Raw genomic sequence first — 21,029 nt, forward strand, 5'->3', positions numbered from 1 at the left:
CTTTTTCGTTGTTTCGACACAAAGGAATTAAGCTCTTTTAAGGATGTATGGATTTAGTTCAGACTGATTTAAAATAATTGTGTACATCCCTTAAACTGATTAATTGTATTTGTTTCAAAATGCTCTATTTATTTTTATCGAACAACACCCAGATTTCATTTTTTTGAGTGTAGTTATTTTGCTCCCTTTTTCTATAGGGTGGCAAAAACCAATACCCTACATCAAAAATGCCACAGAGATGAGAGAACTATCACACATTCAACTAATTTCAATACATAAAACATGTATGTACTTATTACACATCTACATTCTATAGTTTTTTATGTTTTTTTTTTTTTTTGTTTTTTGTTTTTTTACTTTAGTCTCTCACAATGTTGTTTCACTCCAGTTGTACAGAAATATGTTGGCAAATTTCATCATCTAAGACAACAGTTGCCTGTCTGTACACACTTTAACCCTCTGGAGTCCATTAACGCATATATGCGTTTTGAGTCATTTTCTCCGGATAACCCCGAAAAGAACTTAAATTACACTCTCAGTTTTAATCGTACAGATAAGAGCAATACATCAATCGAATCTGTAAAGGGTCTACTTTTTTTTGGATACAGACATAATAACAAAACACCTTTGTGCACTTAAAAAATAAAGATAACAAACAAGGTATGCTGTCTGCAGCCTTTGTGTTCTCTGATCTTCATTAACAAACACGTCATTAAAATGAACTGTAACTCCGTGAATACTCAACGAAGAGATATGAGAGAGATATCTATAGAAAGCCTGAAATGTTTACTTTTAAACTAAACAAGTGCTGAAAACAAATATTCTGAGATAAAGTAATCCATATGAAAACAACACAATGTTTATTTTTCATGTCTCCGTTCATTATATCTAATGTGACCACGCCCCCGCGCTTAACGTGCTATTCAGATTCAAACTGAAGCGCGGCTTGAATACGCTCATGAAAATACCCAAGATGGCTTGAAGTAGGGGTGCTCCGATCACGATCGGCCGATCGTTAATGCGCATCTCGTCAGTAAAGCCGGTTATCTAATCAGCGGTTAATTCCATCAGGTGCGTGATTTCACATAGAGCAGCTGTTACTACACCCCTAGCTTGAAGAACACAAATAAACCACATATCATCGCAATCTTGTTTAAAGTTTCATCAGTTTCATCAAAGCACATTTATTTTTCTCAACACTTTCATTTTCGTTTGCAAAACTTTATTTTCTTTTGCAATATTTCAATTATTTTGAAAATATATGTGGCATTGAATTGACTCCATAGTGGGAGGTTATTGACAGCAGAGGGCTCCCTCTGAGCGCCTCAGCCTGACTGATGAATGGCTAAACACTGATTCACAGCACAGAGACAGGCCTGTGTCTGTTCTCGACACTAGACCGAAGGGTGTTTGTTTCCCATGTCGTATTGTTCTGTTAGTGGGGCGAGTTTTAACTATGGGGTCAAGCATGTTTTGATTAGGAAGTGCACATGTACTTTGGAATTTTGCCATCAGAACTGACAGACTAGGGGGAGATTTGAAATGTGCATGGATGTACAGTGAATGTACAGAACATGACAAAGACACAGTGGGAAGAATGACATTACTGAGGACAAATATTGTCCATCATTTCTGCACAATGTGTAAAAGTATACAAACTGTGACTCATCTTTTTCACTGATCTTGATGAATTTATTTTAAAGCTGGGCTGAGTTAGTTAAGAACTATTATTTTTAGCATATAGGGTCTAGTAAAAATCTAAATCACACCACGTGTGCTCATCTGTAATCTGCTAAAGAAACTGACATTATTTTTAATAGCACCAGACCCTAATAAAATCAAGCCGGGAAATCTTATTAATTAGGATCTCAAAAAGCATTAAAAAAAGATGCCCCAAGGATATGAAGTCAGTAGGTTTCAAACTCTCAAGATGTGAGTTCTTTAAAGTGAAAATTTGAAATGTTTCCCCCCTTTAAAATGATGCTGCGAAATAGTCACACCGTGCAAATCTGATAAATTGACACATGGCTGAGTTTTGTTTTAATCTAATTAGTGAAATTACTAATGAAAATCTTTCTCATTACTTTTTTAATCGCTCTTTTTTGGGGGGGTCAACGATAAGGAAAATGCACATCATGATGATAATTAAATCATGTTAATTACAAATACTAGTGTTGTCAAAAATGTAGAACACTGCAAGATATTAATAATGCACTAAAAACGTATGCATATTGTTTTATTCATCAGACTTCCAAAAATTACAAATCATGGAAGCCTGTTCAGCAGAAGCATTCATAACCATAAAAACCCAAACTTTTGGTGTTTCAAGAGTAACAGTCTTTACAATTTTAACTGAGTAAAACAGCATGGAGAGACTTCAACAGCAAAGAAGAATTGTGGGCAAAAACCAAAAAAATAATGATAGGGACCATCAGACACTACTGCAGCAAACAAGTGACAGCAAACCTCAATATTCACATCTTTCCACAAAAACTGACCTCACAGAACTTCACAAAACCAGCATCCACGAAAAAGTTGCAACTGCTATTTTAAAACCTGGACAGCTGGAGCACTAAAGCTATATTTAAAGTGGTCATATTAAGTGAATTTGGAGTCTTACAAGCTCTTGGTGCATAAAGAAGATCTGTAAAGTTGCAAAGACTAAAGTCTCAAAGAGATATTCTTTATAAAAGTTAAGAGTCAACCACGCCTACCTGAAAACCCTCATTCTTACACGCCCCATTGTAATCAGCAATTATGTCCCCACTGGATGCAACAAATGCATTGTTTATGATAGGTTTTATTGTTTTTGTCTTGTTGCCATAACAGTATGGTGAGTTGCGTAACATTTCTGTCACACACTTGAGGCATTCGGCCAATCACAATGCACTGGATTAGCTGGCCAATAAGAGCATAGCTCGCTTTTCAGACTGATGAGCTTTGTAAAAAAGCAACTTCATATTACCCCTTAAAATACAGATCTTTTTTAGGCTACTCCCAAATGTGTATCTGAAATCAGATGCACATTTGAAACTGAAATATAATTTAATTTAATTTGCATGTATTTCATAAATAAATAATCCTTTCTGGATTACATTTGGCCATCAAAATTATTCTAGCTGCTGTGAGAATAGGCTATAAACGATCCGTCACCCGCAGGATCCTCACATGCAATAGCCCAGTAGCTGGGACAACTTCTTTATGATTACAGACATGACATGATGCAGTGCCATGCTTGAATTAGAAAACATTATTATACTGTAATCTTACCTTTGTGAATTGGGCTAAAATAAGGTGATAGTTTGAACTCTTGCTGTTAATATACTTGCTCAAATATTGATATGGGATCATTTTTACCAAAAAATTAAATAAATAAATAATTACGGACTGCAGCTTTAAATGAATATATTTTTTTAATTATTATTAACTAAAATTAGATACCATTTTAGTCTGATTAAAATTGACCAAACATACAAAAATAAACTAATGGTACTAATACTGGCCGAGAAAAACAAATAACTAACAAATGTTTTAACAATTTGATTCTCTTAACAAAGAGCCATCATGACAGATGTTTCTACATCTTCCCATTCCTATGAAATAACAACTTCACTACCCTCACAGTTCAAGCAACTCTTGAAGATTTACACAGCAACAAAGCACTAAAACTCAGAGCTGACCACATGGCATTTAATGAATCAATGCCTTAATGACCATTGTCAGTCAAATTTATTTCTGCAATATGTCTGTAATGATGAATCTCTCATCAAGCAGCCTTCTGTTTCTGTCATTAAGCTTCCAGATGGTACCGTGTGTCAAGAGTTAACAGGGAATGAAAAACAACTAAATATGCAGGTAGAAAAGGTCTCATGTGAACATAAATGATGCTTGCTTTGTCGTCTAAGTGCATCTTGAATTACATACCAGTCATTCAACAGGGACATGCATTGCTGTGTATTGTGGGTCTTAAGGGCTTACGTGACAATTATTTTGCATTATCTTAAATTCTCAATGACTGGCATGACCATCAAGCTGTAAACAGAAGTGTGTTTGTATTGAGTCTGTTGTACTGGCAGGTCATTCATCCATGTTGTTGTGCATGAATTCAGCCGTTAAATCTTCCGTTTGGCTAGGAACAGGCAGAAAAACTGTCATCTATGAACTGAAGCTCTGTGATTTCATATATAAATGGATAATTAGAAGGCATTGAAAGGGAGCTTAAGTAATGTTTTATTCAGCAATTTAAAATATCACAAAAACACACAATGACATTCTCGACTAAAGATTTGTAGCAATGACCCACAGAAAATGGGAAAACCACTGAGCAAAAAGAGTAATGAGCAAATGTCTGTGTGTGTGTTTATTGAACAGTAAAATGAGGAGATTTTAACTCATGACAAACATCTGCCAGATGCTGGAGCCAATTATACTTACTGCCTGCAAAGTTTCATTTCAAATTACAGGCTTGCAATTTTCCCATTCCGCAAGCATGTTTTTGATTATTAAAAGCTAATAAGATTGCAGCATATGTTTAGCAGAGTTCTGTGTTTGGATTCAAAGAATGGGCTTAAATGATTGGACTGGTTCATGAAAAAAAAAAAAAAAAAAAAAAAAACATTGTGCCGTATGTATTAATACCCTTGTTAATGAACAATATGAGCAGCACAGTTTTTTTAGATATTAGGATAGTAGAGCTTAAATATGTTAAATATGTTTTGTTTTGTGGAAACATAGATTGATACTACTAAAGTTAAATTGAATCTTACATTTGGGTATTAAATAAATAAATAAATATTTATAATAAGTTGTCACACTGTCAAAAGTCTATAGTAAAATACTTCTGATACATCCATACACACGCACACACACACAAACATATATATTATTTTAAATAAGATTAACAAGACTCAACACAGACTTCTATGGCATATCATATACCATTTTATATCAATACATTCACCAATATATTCAAAATTATACACAGTCACAAACATATATTATGTACATATTTTATGATTATATGATTATAAGTATGGTTAAAAAAAAGTATTTGAAAGATTTACTGTAGTATAAATAAATAAATAATCTGCAAAAATCCTCTCCATTGGTCCATTCGCTGGTCCATTATCATTTTCTTTACTATATATGGTGAAAAACTGTAATAAATCCAATTGGACATTTCATGTAATTTTACAGTAAAATACTGCTAAATTTTCAGTTTTCAGAAGTGTTTATTATTTATTTATTTTATTTTTTTATTATTATTTAATTTAATTTATTATTTATGTAAAAACTAAAACTGACATTCCCAGAATCCAATGTGTGACACTTCACATTTAAGGGTTTTTATTTAAACACAACATATTGTGTTACAACATACTTCTATATATTTGTATTTTACTTAAACTTTGATTCAACACATTACTTACTGTCTCATTTACACTTGTATATTATAAAGTTACAAACAGGTTTTAGTGCATAGGTTGGTACAGCAGTTAATGCAGAGAGGGTGAACATTCTAATGTGAGATTTCTGTGACTGCATCCAATAATGAATCAGAAATTATAAACCCTGTTCCAAGAAACTCAGTAATCCATCCCCAATCTTACCTACATGTGTGATTTAGCTCCTTCTGAAATGAATTAAAAAGATGAAAAGCACTTCGAGATTTGCTCATAAAAATAATAATAATAATAATAATAATAATAATAATAATACTTTTTCAAAGAGCATATTTGCAAATATATATATATATATATATATATATATATATATATATATATATATATATATCCTTCAATATAAACAATCAAATGTCTGCAAAGTTGTTAATCAAAAAGTGCATTATAAATTAAGATAGTAATTAAGATTGTCTCTTAAGAGAAAAAAACAAGACTGACACTGATGAAAGTTTTATATATATATATATATATATATATATATATATATATATATATTATTTTCAGTGTAGCCAGGTTCTGATTGTTTTTTTTTTGTTTTTTTTTTCTAGCCTTGTTTTCTATCCATCATAAAATTGATGTACTATTTATTTGTTACACATACAGAATGCATAACCCTGGTCAGAATATTATAGTTAGCCTATAATGTATAAGACACTACAGCATGCCTACTGTAGTACACAGATGAAACCTGCTGTGTGATACCAAAAAACAAACAAACAAAAAAAAAAAAAAACACTCAATTTAATACAACTGTATGTTACAAATGCACAGATTAGCTGTCTTGGTGCGTTATGATGTGTTAATTTTTAATTACTGATGTTCTCAGAAACATGCCTGAGAGCTGTAAAGACAGTGAGAAACTGCGGTCCCCACAGAATACATGGATTGCATACACTCATGACTGCATTTTAGATTTGCATTTGTTTTCTAACAACTTCAAATTATGTGCCATTTTGCTTCATTATAGATGCATATCATATGCGCTTAATTGGCTTTTGTGGGACCTTAAAAAACAGTGCTGGGTCCATTTACAAAATGACTAACATAGTGACAATAAGACAGCAGAAAAAGACAGAATTGATTTAGCGTGAAAAAAAAAAGAAGTGTCAAATATATCAAAGGGCTTCTATGCACAGAATTTATTTATACAGAATAAAAAAATAATCTATTGGTAGACCTGACCAAATTCAAGATGCAATGTTATGTGGTTTCACTCGAAACAAAGCCTCAAAAAGTTGAAAGTGACATTTGAACCCAAACCTACTCAGTATGAAGGGGTCAGGTGAGGCTTCCTGAGTTTCTACTTGTAAACAGCATTGAAACCGAGCATGCTTGTCAACAGTAATAACATTATTATGCTGACAATTGTCAAGGTCCCTCTGGCCAGAATTGTATGCCAGCATTTCTGGTATTGTTAAATTTTAACATTGTTGAATATGTGTATTTTTTATTTTATTTTGTTTTGTTATCTCTCTGTCTATCTGTCTATTGGTCTCTGTCTATCTGTCTGTCTATCTGGCCATCCATCTATCCATAGTATACTATTATTTTAATAGCAATTTTGATTACTGCCAGTGTGTCCATCCATCCATCCATCCATCCATCCATCTTTAATTTAGTAGTATTTTAATAATAATTGTGAATCCTGGCGCTTTATGCATCCAACCATCCAGCAATCTGTCTGTCTATCTATAGCATAGTATTATTTTACAGTTTTGCTTTGGTGCATTTCTCAGATCAGAAATGAAATTCTCAAAACTACTTGTTCAACCTCCACATCATCTTGTCAATTGTGCACATCATAAAGCAGTTTCTTATTATTTTTAACGTGGTGCATTATTTTCTAATAATTCATGGACCAGAATCAGTTATTCTGCTTATACTATGATTACCACACCTCAAATATGGTTTAGATGTTGTATTTAAAGACATTCATCAGGTTTTTGTCCTTAAAAAGTGGTCTTATAGGACTGATTTCTTACGCATCTCATCCACCTGCCTGGAAATACTTTTGACATTCATTTCCGTGAAAATAATTGTTCACCTCAGAATGTTTAAGATCCATAAACCAACATTTAGGAATGAGACGAGTGTAGTCAAGGCAATAACATGCTCTGAAAGGATGGGCAAATTTGTCCTCAGAAAGTGCCAGGCAGGCTCCCAGATGTCATGCAGTTTTCAACCTTTCAGCAAAAAGGCTTCAAAAGTACAGAGGGCTTTTTAATCAGAAGCAGTGATGGATGAACCACAAATCTTCACCACGCTTGGGACAAACCAGTAAACGTGAAGCAGACACACTCGACAGCCTTCGCTCCGTGGACAAATTACACTCCCCTGTTAAAATGTGCATTAAACGACACCCGCGTCAGCTCTCATACAATGAGACGCCAATTGTATTACCCAGGTGATAAAACAGTATCTGTGGGAGAGCACCATACACCAAACACAGAGTTCAACCCAGGAGTGTCTGGGAAAATTACTCCTTGACATCTCGTCATGTTATGTATTAGGCAGCAATAAACTCCTACTGATATGCTGCCAGTGTTGGGGTGCAGAGGAGGTGGAGAGAACCAATCACACGCCTCATTCGGGGAGATAAAGTGTAAATGTCTGCATTTTGTTCATCTGACTATGACTTGAAAAACCAGTCGGTCTAGGTTAGCTACTGTAAAACATCCATTTCAAAACATTTAAAAGTGGGAAGCAAACAAAAGATGCAATTTAGGAGAAGTCCAGTAATTAGCTCTTTCATAAACATCCAAAGACGAAATAATTTGTATTTCTTGATAGAATGTTTTACCCATCCAGTCCATCTCCAGGTCAACAGCAGAAAAAAAGCACAGTCAATTGTGACCTTCAGCCTTTGTGGGACTAAATATTCACAGTCATCTCGACTAAGAAACCAATAAATGATTATCAGCAATGTGGTCCAGCCAGAACATCCCACTTTGTGCCTGTCTACATGAGGGACTGCTGTAGTTGGTGTTTACTGAGATAACAGCGACTAGGTGTTATTAAACAGCCTGAAGGGAACTTCAGATGAATACATTGTAAATTTGAGTCATACTCGAATCAAAATGGCAACCATGAAGAAATGTATTTCCCAGAAGTGGCTCTGTTAAAGATTAAGAGACGTATATGTTTTCAGTAAAGTAACAGTTCAGCTAAACTGAAAAATCTGTCATGATCTTGGGGCTCATAGTTGAAGATCAACAGCCATAACTTACTTCCTGCCTTGGAATACGGACAAAATATATTTTACAGATTATCCAGTATGCTCTTTTTCATAATAGTGATTTGAGACTTATTTTTCGATGATAAAGAGTTTTTTTTATGATTTGTCTCTCCTGTAAGAATTAATACAGCCCAGTCCAGAAAAGCAGATCAGGGCAACATACTTTATGAAAATCTCTGCGGGGCTGACTGAGGTGTTAAGCAGTGTTGAGAATCTTTCCATTACCTCCTCACCTCATCTCTTTATCATCTCTCAGTCTCACACTCGCTGTCTCCCATCCCAGCATACAAAAGCCACATCTGTTACACACGCAGTGAGTGCAGCTATACAGGGACTGTACTGCTGAGGCCAGAGGCAATGGACTTGAGTTGACACATTGTCTTTAGTGATTAAGTCACCTCAGTGTGCTTTGACAAGTCATGTGCTGCAGTCTTTCCATATGTAATTCATCAGTTTAGGGTGATCTTTTCTAAATAATCATGTTATCTTCTCTCCCTGTGTTCACACTAAAGGATAATTCGCACAAAAATGAAAAGGTCCTAAACAACAGTACAAATCTGATTAGGACACCCATTATTGAGGCATTTTAACCTTGAACTGTCACTTTTAGCCAAAATACCAGTCCATAATCCATGATAACACTTCCTCCAGTTATATATAAATATAAAGTCACTCCCAAGTGTGAAAATACCCACATTCATTCACAACTTGTTCTTTTGAGGGGCTTCGGATTGGGATCTCTGGACGCCCTTCGATAGATGAATTCATTTTAGGGCATGGAATTTAAATTGATATACTCCTCAGGTAGACGTTCCCCGCGGAGTCCATCTGCGAATTTCTGCCCCTTCTGGGTGCCATGCAAGCAAAGCTGGCAGAATCTTCCATTCACCCTTCTTCCCCTGCCCGGCTAGTGTCATTCAGGCTGTCAGAATACAATACCAAGCCTTCAAACTTCACCGCCGCCACTGTTTACATCTGACACATAACAATGGCTGTCCTGGGACGTTCAATCACACCAGCAGATGCTCTCAGCTTCCTCTCGCTGGCAGCTTCCATTCCTCTCAGGCTTCCTATTCCACCACAGTTTTATGGCTGGCTGATTCCCAGGGCAAGCGATTAATGGCAGGTTAATTTTGCAAAAATATCTGGATGGCATTCGTCTATCTCTTGTAAGTTCTGGCAAGTACAGAGGCACACTTCATATGTACATCCGCAATCTTTCCATTAGTAGACGCGCCACTGGGCATCTTGCTCAAAGGTCTAATCTGGAAAATTTAGCTTGTGAAACTTGCAGGTAACATAACTGTTATGCAGTTGTTACCCATCATGCACTGCACACATATATGATCATATCAGTTAAAGCTTTTGGTCAGTCTAATTGCATGAACTGTCCAAGCAAGATACAGGAGTTTATTTATTCTCACATTAGACTAAGTCTGTATTCAATGTCTTACACAATTTTTGTGAGCCTTATACCAATCAGAAGTTTGGGGTGGGTACATTTTTATGAAAGTCTCCAATATCCACAAAGGCAGCATTTTGTTTCATAATACAATAAAATAATTTCTATAGTGAAATAATATTTTCAAATAAGTGTTCTCTATTTTAATATATTTTGAAATTGTAATTTATTTCTGATGCAAATCTAATTTTTATCCTGATGCAAATCTTAAATGTTATTAGAAGCTAAAGATGCTATTTGAAAGTTTGAAACAGAAAATAGTGGTTTTCATCTTGCCATATTCTTCGTAAAGAAAACACATTTTTATTCAAATTATTCAAAATGGATGTATTGTGTTTTGGAACCAAACTCTTCATTTAATCTATGACTACTTAAATCTATGTATAGTATACTAGTATAAGTTTCGTAAAATCATACATTTATAGTAATATTCTTAGGTATAATATGCTGTTAAACCATTTAAACCTTTTCAACTTACGTAATTTACAGTAAAGTTAACCAATTAACTGGTTTTTACTCCAACATTTGTACAGCTTTCTGTAGAATTTACTTTTAACAGTACAAAAAGTAGTGCAGAGTCTCTTCAACTTGCATAGCCAGATTCAGTATTGACATAACAAAAAAAAAAAAAAAAAAAAAAAACATGGAACCACAGCAAACAATTTCCAGTGCTACAATATTGCGAACAGAGTTGAAATTCCAAAAGGAGGGCAAACTCTCCAGTTAAGGGAATGAGTGACGTTAGATGTATATATTTAAAGTAGTACTCTAGGTAGTCAGTACAGAGGCTCTTAGCCCCAGAGAGATGGTATGCCGCATGTGGACCCTGCGAGGGTGATGGAGTGTGTGCATACCTGCGGCTCAAATGATCGATGCCAGGCTTCCGTGCCAGGCTGAGTGGAACTGACTCAAACACACACTGCACAACTCAGGCCCTCTGTCCTCCCCATCAAACCGGCCCAGCTGTGGTTGTAAAGGTGGGGTTGAAAAATGAGCAGAGGATGTGATAAGCTTCACTGAAAGTACTCCCAAGGCTCCTCAGCCTGCAGAAAAAGTGAGTTTGGCTCGGGCCCAAGGTCCTACGGGACCTGGAGGCGTAGAGAAGCGTGACACCACAGATACAACAGCGCTGGCCTTACAAAGGGACCTAGGGATTTCAAGTGTGCTTGTACTGCAGCTGGAGACTATCAGACAGCAGCAAAACCCAACTCTCACACCCCATCAATTCACGTCTGCCTCCACAGACTTAAGCTGGCATCAGGGGGCTACTTGAGTTTAGTTTCCATATGAAATCTGGATCACCAAACTAACAACGTTTTTAGCCGTTATTTCAAAGGAACGGCATACTGGGAAAGGCTGGCAGGTGACTAGGTCACGTGCTTTTAAGGATACTCTCAAGAGGCATTAGCATTCATTAATATTGGCTTTAGAGTCACGCCAAGCTCAGGGCACTTGGAAATTTGCAACCCTTATAGCATCATTATGGGGCCAATGTGACTAAGAACTTGTGCTGTTTGGAAAGTAGGGCATATTTATACAAGATGCCCTCTAGAGGATTGGGCATGGACTGTGAGTGTGAAAGTATTGCACATTGGAAGAATTAATCTAATTTTTTATGCTCTATAACATACACAACAGAATAACCAATTATGAACAATCATGTATCCTTCTGAGGTCCTTTTGTATTTACAAAAACATATTTCATTGAATCAACAAATTAACATTTTAACATTTTTTTTTTATGTACCGTTTGAATTAAATGATCAAAATCTACTTTGAAATAACCATGTGCACTTGAAATAACTTTTCTTATTGATGAAGGATTAATTTCCTGCCCATTATCCTTCCCAAGAATTAGTATAATATTCATGAAAAAGGGGAATCCTCTTTTGTAGACGCAAATCTTATTTTTGTAGAATTTAAAGCAGAAAGGTGAAACTTATATCTCTAAAGCCCTTAAAATCATTCTTCTGTGAAAATTGTTTTATTTGAGCGATTGTTTAGCTTTTGTAGCAATCAACATTATGCCACAAGTGCTGTTGATTAAGGTTCATCTGGACTGAACCAGGAATATTTCTTAAACGCAATACCTAACAAGAAATAAGAAAGAGCAAGACTCCTACAGCATTTATTATTCTTTTACTGTCAAATTGAAACATGAATTAACAGCAGAAGCATATATTAAACTAAAAATACATTAATTAATTGTTGTTTGTTCTTGATACTTAATGCATTAACAAAGGAGAATGAATGAATTTTATTGCAAAGTGTTACCATTTCTCCGACACCAGTGTCTCTTTGCATGCTTTTCACAGCCTGAAATCTTACCCTTTCTGTCTTGTTTTATTATTCTGGGAAGTTTCCCAACCTTTCTGTCCATTGTTCAGAGAAATATGATATACTGACACTTCCAAATCTGCTCACTGAATTCAAAACTACAATAAATATTTACCTTCTCAGATTCTGAAGACGCTTTATCTGATGTACTTGTATATACTGTTTTAAATGTGTAGCTGCAGGAGACAAGGTACTGAACGGACACCTTGTGAGCCTTTCATCTATTCTACCATGCACTGTTGTCCCAGAGCTCTTAGTGTCATTGTGTCTTCAAACAACCTGAATAATTCATGGTGCAGAACAATATCTCCTTGACTGTAATGAGGAACTTTAATGATATTCATATTTCTTGCTGCTGTTAATGCTGTGGCCATAACTAGCAGAGAGAGAGAGAGAGAAACATTTTTTATATATATGAAATCTCAAGCCTGTTTCATCTATATTTCATAATATTTTCACAGGGTTTGTTGTTGATTCTAAGCATGTGTGCTATTCCTCTACAGACTGCCAGGATGGGATACAGGCTGTCAGAAGCCAAGCAATCAATGTATGTGGACTGAAACACTGCTGGGGTTTCTTAATGTCACCCAGGAGAGCACAGGACACTGTCATTTGATGCTTGGTCAATGCACTTTTGTCCTGTCTGGAAGACACACTTCATGATATGATGACTGGGTGAGGTCAGCACAAATCAACACAAAATAAAAATGGACTCTATTTAATGTCTTCATACACATTCTTATTTTTATTGTGAGTGATTCATCATTCAGCATTAAACATTAGTCAAAGGAACAGAAAAAAATAAAATAAAATACCACACAGAAACTCTTAAAGGTCCCGTTTTTCTTTCTTTTTTTTTTTAAAGCTTTGATTGTGTTTACAGTGTGCTATATAACGTGTTCATGTTTCGCGTGTAAAAAACAGTATTTTTCACACAATTCACTTTCAACAGTGTACCGCTGTTTTCACTGTAATAAAAACGGCCTGATGTCTTCCTTGTTCTATAAAGCCCCTCCTTCAGAAATACGTAACGAGTTCTGATTGTGCCAGCGGTTCCTGTGTTGTGATTCGACAGCAGCTGAGCACATGCTGCCCTCCTGGAAATGTGATTCGGCTAGTTTTGGACTAGTTTTGAGAAGCAAGTGGGCAAGATTTGTTTTGAAACCTGGCAATCCTGATCTGAACGCACGTGCTAGAGATGTACTTGTACTCAAAGAATGCCTTTACTGACGAGATGCGCATGAAAATCGCATTCGATTTTTTGCACAGCTCTAACATCTAGTTAACAAAGCTAAACAGCATTGCCCTTTGTGTAATAAGTTACAGAAACTGTTAAACGCACCAACTTAAATAATAAAATACACGTACAGGTTGTGGTTCATAAACAACGCCTTCTCCAGACAAAGAGGGAACTGCTCCATCTTTCAAGAATAACCTTTGTGTGAATCCGGCATTAAACTGATTGAGATTGAGGAAGCTGTCCTCAGCAAAATGTTCTGCACATAGTTTTACATGTGGATTATAATTTTCGGGAACCGAGAGTAAACATAAATTGTAACCAACAACATAAATTGTAACCATTGATCTCTAAGTATACAGCATCTCTGGTAAGGCCAAACAAAGATGATTGGACTCCGAGATGAAAATAACAGCGTTTCGACGACATGGCAACAAATACACTCTACAAACGCAACTCTTCCTCTTCTCCGTGGTGGAGAAGTAGGCAAATTCTGTTAAATAAAATATCTCGATTGGCATTGAACTTTGAGATTTATAATTTTACAGATATTATTTATACTAAATGAATTCAAACTTTCATCCCTGCATTTAGACATCAAAACGCAGCTTGGAGAACAGAACAGTCCATATTTTAAAAGAATTAAAGTAGAGAAAAGGTTTGTTTATCTGCATAAACTTGAAAAATAAAAATGCTAATGATTTAGAATAAACACTTTTGAAGTTATTTGCGTTTTCTCATTGCATCTGTCTCTTGAGTTATGATTTGTGTAGCTGTGCAATTAACACTTGAAAGTTGAGCAAGAAAATCTTTCACTAAAAAACAAAATCCTAATGACAAATTTAGATATGCAACACTCCAGCACCTGATAAACCAGTCAGCCAACAACAAACAAACAAAATAATCACTATTGGACTTTTGTAGTGAAGTGAGTGGAAGGAGGAGCACTCTTACCTTGGCAATATTCTCATGGAGTTCGAAGGCTGGATCCAAGGTCTCTCTTAATGAAGACTCAGGAGGGGTAAAGGCCTCAGATAGAAAAAATGCTCTCTAGGTAAATAAAAGAAAGAGAGAGAGAGAGAGAGAGAGAGAGAGAGAGAGAGAGAGAGAGAGAGAGAAACCTTGAATAATGCAAAGTTACAACACACACCTTTACAAGAATGTCAACACAGTTAAATTTACCTGTCAAAATGTACATCTGAAATAGATGTATTGGAGAAGTAGGTCCCTGAACATGTCTTTCCTGTCTCACCAGGTTGACTGTAAAACTCACAGAGGACGTTATGCTACATCCTTGTAGTTTGAAGGTCAGTAAATTTTTAGCACTGGAAACATGCTTCTAAACTGCACTGAGCATTTTATGACTGGTTGTCCAATGGGTGGAGATTTTATTCACTGTGAAATGACTGAAACCTTTTCAGTAATATTTGATTTTTGATTGATTGCAATATATATATATATATATATATATATATATATATATATATATATATATATATATATATATATATATATATATATATATATATTTTTTTTTTTTTTTTTTTTTTTTTTTAAAGAAGTAGTTTCCTCAGTCTGAGTGGTTTAAAACTTGGTGACTTAGATATGCCACATAAAAAAAGAACATTAACTGCTGAGTCTTAGTGGTCATAAAAAGAAGTCACAGCATAGATGTTTGTAGTCAAATCGGACCAGCCATAGGAAATCAGTCGGAAAGACCCCATAAAATGTAGAGAAGGCACTTTTTTGTGAAGCTCTTAAAATCCATTGATTAAATGTTACTTTTACTAATATTATAAAGCATATAATTAGGTGAAATAGACCTTGTGGGTACAACCTCACATGTAACCAAACTTAAAAAAGCTCAGACTATGATAGCATCAGTGAACTCAAAATCACAACTTTTCTCCAAAATCTCTCTCTCTCGCTTAAGATTAACCACACGGATCACGCAGGTCAGATTAAAGACACACAATCCTGTCCCTGTACTATAGTGGTCACAGTGCACCACTGTCTGGGTAGAAGTAATAACATTTAGCAATATGAAGGCAAAATAATTCTATGGATATGGAGGACTATTTCAACCCAAGTTCTAAACTCAGTCTGCAGCAATTTCTCTCTTCCTTCAATCAGCTTCCCCCTTTCAAAACTGAATAAAGATGATCAGGAAGCATTGAAATCTCAAATTACTATTCAACAGATACCTAATGCAATCATAAGCTTTCCTATTGGGAAGGCCCCTGGGCCTGATGTCTCTGGAATAGAATTGAATCACAACTCTTATGCTAAAGATCTAGCATGGTTCCACTATTTCCTTACTTTTAAAGAAAGACAAAAATAATTTGCTTTATTGCTCTTCTTAATACACATTTAAAAATGGCACAATCACCAAAACTAAACAAAGCCATCAAGAATTATTCCCATAGATTAAACAGGCTGGTGTTTAATCTTTTAGTTATTAGCTGTCGTGTTTTATATATTTACTTTCCAAAAATAAATAAATAAATAAATAAATAAATAAATAAAACTAACTAGTGTCTGACTTCAGTTAGTTACAAGGGTAAAATAAAAAAATAATAATGAAAAAAAATAAAACAACCTGGATCTGCAAACTTCATTAGACACACACCTCACCTAAACACACACAGACTTACTGAAGGTTTTGTTTACATAATTGTGGTATATTATTCACAAAAGTGCCTGACAATGGTTTGAAGAAAAAAAAAAAAGAAAAGACAAAAACACATGCCATGTTTTCGTCCACCAAAAATGAGCATGTCTTGAGGCATCTACAAGTTGATTTCCACTGTTTGTTTCTTTCTCTTTGTAGTGGCTGCACAGAGATGCACAACAAAGACTGATTCGTATTGAAGATTAGAGGCATTACACCCAGTGCCTGTCTTCCCACACAGCTTTTCATCTCACTTGAGAGCAGACCCTGCTGTTTTGAAGTACGGTAGCCTCACCAGGGGATATCACTTTGCTGATTGTGTGGCTACATCTGCAGTAAGTTGGTTTGTGGTGATCTTGGAACAGTTCAATTTGAATGAATTTCATCTGTATCCCACCACACTTATCCAACCTGATGAGCATGTTCGGTCCTATAATATGGGCATTCGGTTACAAGAAGAGAAGCTGGGTTTTTCATGGAGCCTTTTGAATGGGTGACTTTTCTCAGAGATCTGTTGCTGTTCACATAGATAAACACATGCCTCTTAGCATAATAACCAAACCTCTAGACCTTGGCGACATATGAATAGGGCTGGGCTCGGGTTACAGAGAATGATATCTCGGGCAGGTGAATTGGTTTCTCTTGACTGAGTGAGCAGGAAACCACAAGGATCACCTCGGGAAGGGTCTGCAGTCAAACTGCAACCAGCGGAAACGACTCCTTTTTATTCTACACAAACAAAGCGGCCTTGCTACAACTGCAGTGGCCAGTCCACAGGCGATTCTGCAATGAGCAATTAAAATTCAACAGCCACATATTACTGTTTAGAGACCCAATAAAATGTAATTTGCAATAAAAAAAAATGCTTTTATCACAAATAAGATAATAAAAATTCTTTATCCAGTCATTAAACCTAAGCAGCAATTAATATGCAAACAGGATCTAATTTAAGTTAAATACAGAAACGTTATATATAATTAGCTTAGTTTGTGCTGGAAGTCATATAGGTTAAATCTGACTTTTTTTTTATATATATATCAGCAAGGATGTGATTCTGCTGTTGGGAACAGTCATATTTCTGTCTGGTTTTCCACTGAAAATATCTAAAAACCTTGAAAAAGGACACATTAAAAACAAGTGAAACTATTAGACTAAGCACTTTTATTGAAGAAACAATCTATCTATCTATCTTTCTGTCTACAGTACAGACCAAAGGATTGGACACACCTTCTCATTTCAAAGAGTTTTCTTTATTTTCATGACTATGAAAATTGTAGAGTCACACTGAAGGCATCAAGGGCTATTTGAGCAAGAAGGAGAGTGATGGGGTGCTGCGCCAGATGACTTGGCCTCCACAGTCACCGGACCTGAACCCAATCCAGATGGTTTAGGGGTGAGCTGGACCGCAGACAGAAGGCATGAGGGCCAACAAGTGCTAAGCATCTCACGGGGAACTCCTTCAAGACTGTTGGAAGACCATTTCAGATGACTACCTCTTGAAGCTCATCAAGAGAATGCCAAGAGTGTGCAAAGCAGTAATCAAAGCAAACTACTAAAAAAGCTGGCTACTTTGAACAACCTACAATATGACGTTTTTAGTTGTTTCACACTTTTTGTTATGTATATAATTCCATATATAATTCCACATGTGTTAATTCATAGTTTTGATGCCTTCAGTGTGAATCTACAATTTTCATAGTCATGAAAATAAAGAAAACTCTTTTTTTGTCAACTTGCTTGAACTATAAACGGCTTAAAATTTACTCAACTCTTCAAAAGTTTAGTTTGTAAGATTTTATTTTTTTATAAAATTAATATTTTTATTCAGCAATCATTTATTAAATTGATCAAAAGTAACAGTAAACATTAATAATGTTGCAAAAGTTTGAAGTAAAATTTTAAAACGTATTATGGTTTCCACAAACATATTAAGCATCACAAATGTTTTAACACAGATAAAAATAATCAATGTTTCTTGAGCACTCAGCATACAATTTCTGAAGGATCATATGATACTGAAGACTGGAGTAACGGTTGCTGAAAATTCACCTTTGCCATCGCAGACAAGATTTTTATAAATTACAGAATTCAATATAACTGTTCTCACATTTTTTTCCCAAATAATTGCAGCCTTGCTGAGCATAAGAGACTTCATTCAATTTTTTTTTTAAATATCTTACCAAATATCCACCATTTTATCCAGAATTTAAATAATTATGAAGATGTGACAAGCAACCATGTGTGTTTGTAAGACAGAAACAGGGAGAGGACTAGTTTTTTAGAAAGCAGGAGCAGAAAGAAATAATCACAGTCTCACAGTCACGGCAAGCAGTACACATGCTGTTTATGTATGCTGGAAAATGAGGCTTTGAATGTAGTAATCAGCATGTGGCTGGATATCTGCCTGCTCTGAAAAGCCCAGCCCTGATGTGCGGGACAGTCTCTCTGAAAGCGTTCAGAGCTATTTAGTGTGCCATCATCTCCCAGTAACCAGAACTAATGGTCTATTGTTGGCAGGGAGCAATATGAATATTCATTGACAATGAGCGAGTGATAATAAGACAGGCAGCGACAGGCTCAGGGTTGACAGAGGACGATCTCAGCTGCGGTTTCGCAAATCTATCACTGACTTAATCAGCCATGAACCTCTGAGGAAGCTCAGGTGATGGAAGGATTTCACTGTAGAGGACACACTAGAAATGTCAGTTATTGTACAGCTAATTCCCCAATATACTCATGCAGAAATTAATTCAGTTTTGAACGCAAATGAGCCGACTGAGCAACGAGAATGAAAAGACTAATCTGTTGTGATTGAAAATACTATTGCAACCGAAACCAAAAAAGTCAATCAAATTACTGCAGGCAAACCGAGCATTTCCTGCCGCCAGATGCATCTGTTTGTGTGTGCTTTTCACAGCATAGGAGGATAAATGGAGGATCTGGCAACGCCTTGAGGGAAGGATAACTGATGAAACATCCCTATTTGATGAGGAAAAGCGATATTTGTTTTGTTTGTCACAGGCTTGGTACACTGAAACTAAAAGCAAGCTGAAGCTAGTAAATAAATAAATAAAGAAATATATATATATATATATATATATATATATATATATATATATATATATATATTAGGGCTGTCAAAAATAGCGCGTTAACGGCGTTAATTAGTTGTTTGTCGTTAATTACGTCAAATTTTTTAACGCATTTCACGCATGCGCAGTGTGACAATTTATTTAGGTAAGGAAAGTATCGTCGATCTCAGCGAAAACAGCAGCGAGCACCGCGACGAAAACACAGAAGAAGCTTAAGGTTATACCCCAGTTACTCTCAAATACATTCATGCCAAGCTCAATAAACAGAGACGACTTTGGTAGTTGATACGCTGGAGCTTCTTCCTGTTATAGCGTCCTGTGTTTCACACTGCGCATGCGCAGAACGCCTACATGCAATGCAGCGAAAATTACAGCTGTTTGGAAAAGCATATTCATTTTTACTTGGTTTTACTGGCACTTGAAGCCTTCAGAACGTGAAAATATCGATCCTAAAGTATTGTGGCAGAGCAAATAGACACCTCCCAAAAACAAGAGTGCCCAGAGTGCAGAGGGCGCATGTTTGTGTTTCTGAGTTCATTCTTTCGAGTTTCTCTATGCATAATTTCATAGATATGTGGCTATATTTAACCACTGGTTCACCTAAAACTCTTACACTATCTGTAGTTAAATGGCATGGTTTGATATAGTGCTCAGGTAAATTTGATTAAGTAAATGTTAAACTTTTGAAATTCCAAAAAAAAGAACCACATGATGAATCAATACATGAAAATTATGTATCTGTGTCTTGTTATTTATCTTTTGGTATTAATTTCAGAAAAAAAAAAAAAATGGTTAGGATTCAGGTGTAAATAGTGATTACAAATAGTGATTAATCCTGATTAATCCACTGAAAATTCTGATTAATTTGATTAAAAATTTTAATCATTTGACAGCCCTAATATATATATATATATATATATATATATATATATTTTTTTTTGATGTCTATGTAGTTTATATGTTCAACTTATGAGCTGTTTTATTGGGATATAAACATAACTTTTCTTGAACGTCAACAACACAACAAATCTTACAACAAACCGCTGATTTCTCTATGATTTCTTTATATTATTTAATATATTTATTTGGTTTGGAGTTAACAAAAGCCTTTTCTAAGTGCAATATACATACTGCTGCATCACGGATGAGTAGATTTTTCTTTTTTTTCGAACAGGGACTCTGTCAATCTGTGAGTGACAGACACTTTTAAATCAGCCCAAGACACTTGAGATAGAGGATACAACTTTATTGTTCCAGACACTAGTGACTGAACATGTGGTTAATTTCATTGCCAGCCATCTCAAAGGAGCAGGACATCTGCACGTTAACAGAACGATGTTTGACAGATGCTGGTTAAATGATTTGCAGCTGTGCCTATTCATATATACAAAAATGAATGTGTGTAATTTATTATGAACAGGATGACCCGGACTACACTGGATATGCAAAGGCAGAGTTAACCTGAGATCTGTGTACCCTTACGAAAGGAAAATATATTTACCAATATATTTCTTTAAATATATTGTGATATAT

At 35.5% G+C, this 21,029-nt stretch overlaps 1 protein-coding gene across 1 annotated transcript in view; it reads right to left on the minus strand.

Moving 5' to 3' along the window:
- Nucleotides 1-21,029, minus strand: part of LOC128022442 (inactive N-acetylated-alpha-linked acidic dipeptidase-like protein 2) — a 174,122-nt gene that overhangs the window by 22,740 nt on the left and 130,353 nt on the right. Inside the window, exon 11 of the mRNA XM_052610035.1 lies at nt 14,688-14,783. Within this exon, the coding sequence (XP_052465995.1) occupies nt 14,688-14,783 (96 nt within the window). The remainder of the gene's footprint in view (nt 1-14,687; nt 14,784-21,029) is intronic.

Source organism: Carassius gibelio, chromosome A11 (assembly GCF_023724105.1).
Source record: "Carassius gibelio isolate Cgi1373 ecotype wild population from Czech Republic chromosome A11, carGib1.2-hapl.c, whole genome shotgun sequence".
NCBI classification, from domain to species: Eukaryota; Metazoa; Chordata; class Actinopteri; order Cypriniformes; family Cyprinidae; genus Carassius; species Carassius gibelio.